We start from the raw sequence: 3,442 nt of genomic DNA, 5'->3' as shown, positions 1-3,442 counted from the left end.
TGCAGTAATTGTACATGTACATGTATTGTATAGTGTAATGGGAAGCATTGGGAGGAACTAATGGTTTGGCCAAAAATTAAAATTGATAGTTGTTATATTGACATTCTGGAGCCATGCATCATTGAGCAAGCACAGAATCATACAAAAGTGGTTTTTGTATAATACATGTACTATAATCTCTTACCCAGATAGTGCTTCCTTCAAGAGTCTAAAGTAAGGCATCCTTGCATGCTTGAGACCATTACAATGACCGTTGCATGGGAGGTATATCAAATTACTGTTACGTGTAGTTGGAGTACTTACAATAAATGATAAATGAGACACATACATCAATAATACTGATAACAGAATACATTATGTATATACTCATGAGAGAACACTGAGAACATATAGGACACTTAAAAGAACATGGACACTATAAAATTATTGAGAGAAAGAGGGAGAGAAAGATACATTTAATATGTGAAGAAGAATTAAGAAATAATAACTTGTAAAAGATAATATGTACATTGTACATGTACATGTAGAACATTGAAAATTATCACTTAAAAATTATCAAAAGAAAGAAAGAGAGATAAATACATTGAATAGGAAATGGGAAATACATAAAAGGAATAATACAGTAGACAGGGGCGTATCTAGGAATTGGAGGAGTGGGGTGCTGAGGGCGCGCGAAGCGCCGCAATTTTGGCCACACCCACTTTACGGCGGTAAAACGGCCTTTTCCTGCATTTTCGTCAATTACGGGTGGGGCCAAGATTATTTCAAGCGGCATACTGCTGTGTTACTGGTACTTCTGATTGCTCCTTAAAGCACTGGAAACTGCTGAAATCATGATAAGGGGGCTAGATAACTTTGTTAAAAGGCTTGGTAGTGATGCAAGAGTCCAGGAGTTCAGTAATTTTTTCTGAGCCCAGCCCTGAGGGGGGTGCTCAAGCCCCCTCAGCCCCCCCCCCTAAATACGCCTCTGGTAGAGAAGATACATGTACTGGAATTAATGTACATGTACATGTGTCCATACCTGATAGACTACTCACACAGCCTGTCCAGGGGAGGAGATTATAATGACCACAACTAACATCACTGGGCTACAATAATAAAAAAACACACCATAGCTAAAATATACAATGTCTTATCATACCTATATACATGTAGATTTAGTTGTGATTGACAAATCAGGTTGCTTGATTTCAGATTCATAAATAACTTTCTTGCTGGAAAGGTCATGTATAGACAGTTACATTGTGAGGAGATTATGATGAGTCTGCAGTTGATAAATCACATGTACTGTACCTTTAGCCTCAGCATAAACTAATACATGTGTAATCTCATTAACCTCCAGTTGTAATGCATACTTGTACATGCAAACTGCAGTGTTGCTAAGTAAACATTGTAATTATTGTCTAGTTCTTTCTACGTTTTACTTTACTGACAGTCATTCACATTTACAGGCATCATATCTAACCTCATGGATAAACTTATACCTCCAGTTTGTATGCATACATGCTGTGTTGCTAAGTAAACTATTAAGGCAGGCCTACAATATGATAGCATTAGGCCAGCGTATGTACCTTCAATTTTTAACAATTTTTGGGACACTTGACCTTTTGATGAATGCTTTCCACTAGGCTAGAACCAGATTCTATTACAGCATCAAGACTACTGTAATATTTTAAACCCACCTTTAATTTACTTCTGTACTTTCTAGGCATTTAAATGTACATGTATACATGCATCATTATCCATCAATTTACATTGCATTATTACTGTTGTATGTACATGTACATGCACTTAATTCATGTACATGCATGTATTGGTACCTTTTCAATGAAGAATGGACGTGTGAACTTGATAGCCATTGCATAAGTACAAGTACCAAGGATGTTAGTAAGGACAAGAGGAACACAGGCTGGCTCCCTCTCAGGAGCATACAACTGACAACCATCTTGAGAGGAGAGAGGGAGAAGTAAGAAAACAGAAAAAATTAATTTAAAAGTTAAAAATTACAGTACATGTACATGCATATGTATTGTTGTAATAATGTTTATAGATGTATATGCACATTTATTGCATGGAAAATTGGATATATAAAATAATTGAGAGCCATTATTTTTCAAGTGTTAAGATTTAATTAATCGATCTTGATAACTAAGCAACACTTAACCAATAATAATGAGGAGAATAATAATAATAGGAAAGAACAACAAAGAGAGAAAAATGTCTGTGCTTATATATACTAGCAAGATGTCCAGAATGTTCTAGAAGAAGGATACAGACACAAGATCAAGAGACTAAGAGAATAATCTAGAAAGTTCCTGTTTACACAAACAATGAATACACAATAAATAATACACATGTACATACAGTAATAACATGTAGATCTAATCTGTCAAAAGTGGTTAAATAATATCCTCAACATCAAGTACCTGGATATAAGAAGTGATGCAGTGATTCTACCGTCTCCCAGATGAGTCCTAAATCCTCCATTCTGAATCTCTTATTAATGCCCACCCCATTGGCGAGTGATTTGTCATCAGAAGGAGTACCAGCTGAAGGATACACATTAGTGGCACTACCAGTCTTGTTAGAGGAGCAATTAGGATGGACGACACCTAGGGCCAGTACTTGTATGAACTGGACATTAATATCACGAGTTAGTAGGGCTGTGAGGTATTAAATATAATGATACCTCAGTACGGTATTGACAAAATATCCCGGTATTACTAAATATAGTAAATTATTTTAAAATACTAAAATAATTAATAGATAATTTAATTAATTAATCTTTTAGCTTTGAATGCTGGCAAGTATTGTACTTAATTTAAGTTATTTTAAAGTTAAAGATAACAAGCGTAACAGGGTAAAAAGTATTCCTATAATTGATTTCACCACCTTGCAAGTACAACTTGGTCATTATTAAGACTTATAGAGGTTATCTCTACCTTATAATGCTTCTAGAGAAGTCTTTAGACAGTATCTCTATGCTCTCTTGCTGTTAGAAAGCTCTTAACTTGTCCCATGTGTAAGCCGCCATTTTGTTTGCCGTGACCACACCCACTCACGTAAAGGAGCGTGGGCGGATGGTTGCTAAGGCTTGTTATTTCTCCAATACAACATGTATAGAAGAAATGTAAGTGTGGACATACAAATATATATATATATATATATAGCGCGACGGTGAATTCAATTATAGGAACGACCTGGGGGCTTCGCCCCCAGGTCGTTAAAAACTAGCCATTGCACTGTGTCTGGCACAAAATGGTGTCATAATTCTTTGTATTTGGCACTACTAAAGTACTGTAAAAGTACGGTATTGACAGTATAACAGTATTAGTAGTTGATACTATTAAAAACTTTTGAAACTTAAATATATACCTTCTATATCTAAAAGCAATACCTCGGTATATAGAAATATAGGTATACCTCACAGCCCTACGAGTTA

At 35.5% G+C, this 3,442-nt stretch overlaps 1 protein-coding gene across 1 annotated transcript; it reads right to left on the bottom strand.

Annotated features, from left to right (window-relative positions):
- Window positions 1–398: 398 nt before the first annotated feature.
- Window positions 399–2,663, bottom strand: LOC109590874 (uncharacterized; the record flags this gene model as incomplete). The annotated part of the gene is made up of 4 exons (XM_020006727.1): window positions 399–415; window positions 1,022–1,088; window positions 1,821–1,945; window positions 2,427–2,663. Coding segments are annotated over 4 exons (446 nt in total), but the record flags the coding sequence as incomplete, so codon positions are not given.
- Window positions 2,664–3,442: the final 779 nt, after the last annotated feature.

This window comes from Amphimedon queenslandica, unplaced genomic scaffold (genome assembly GCF_000090795.2).
Source record: "Amphimedon queenslandica unplaced genomic scaffold, v1.1 AMPQUscaffold_9350_Cont18651, whole genome shotgun sequence".
Lineage (NCBI taxonomy): Eukaryota > Metazoa > Porifera > Demospongiae > Haplosclerida > Niphatidae > Amphimedon > Amphimedon queenslandica.
This window is presented reverse-complemented; position numbering and strand designations above follow the sequence as displayed.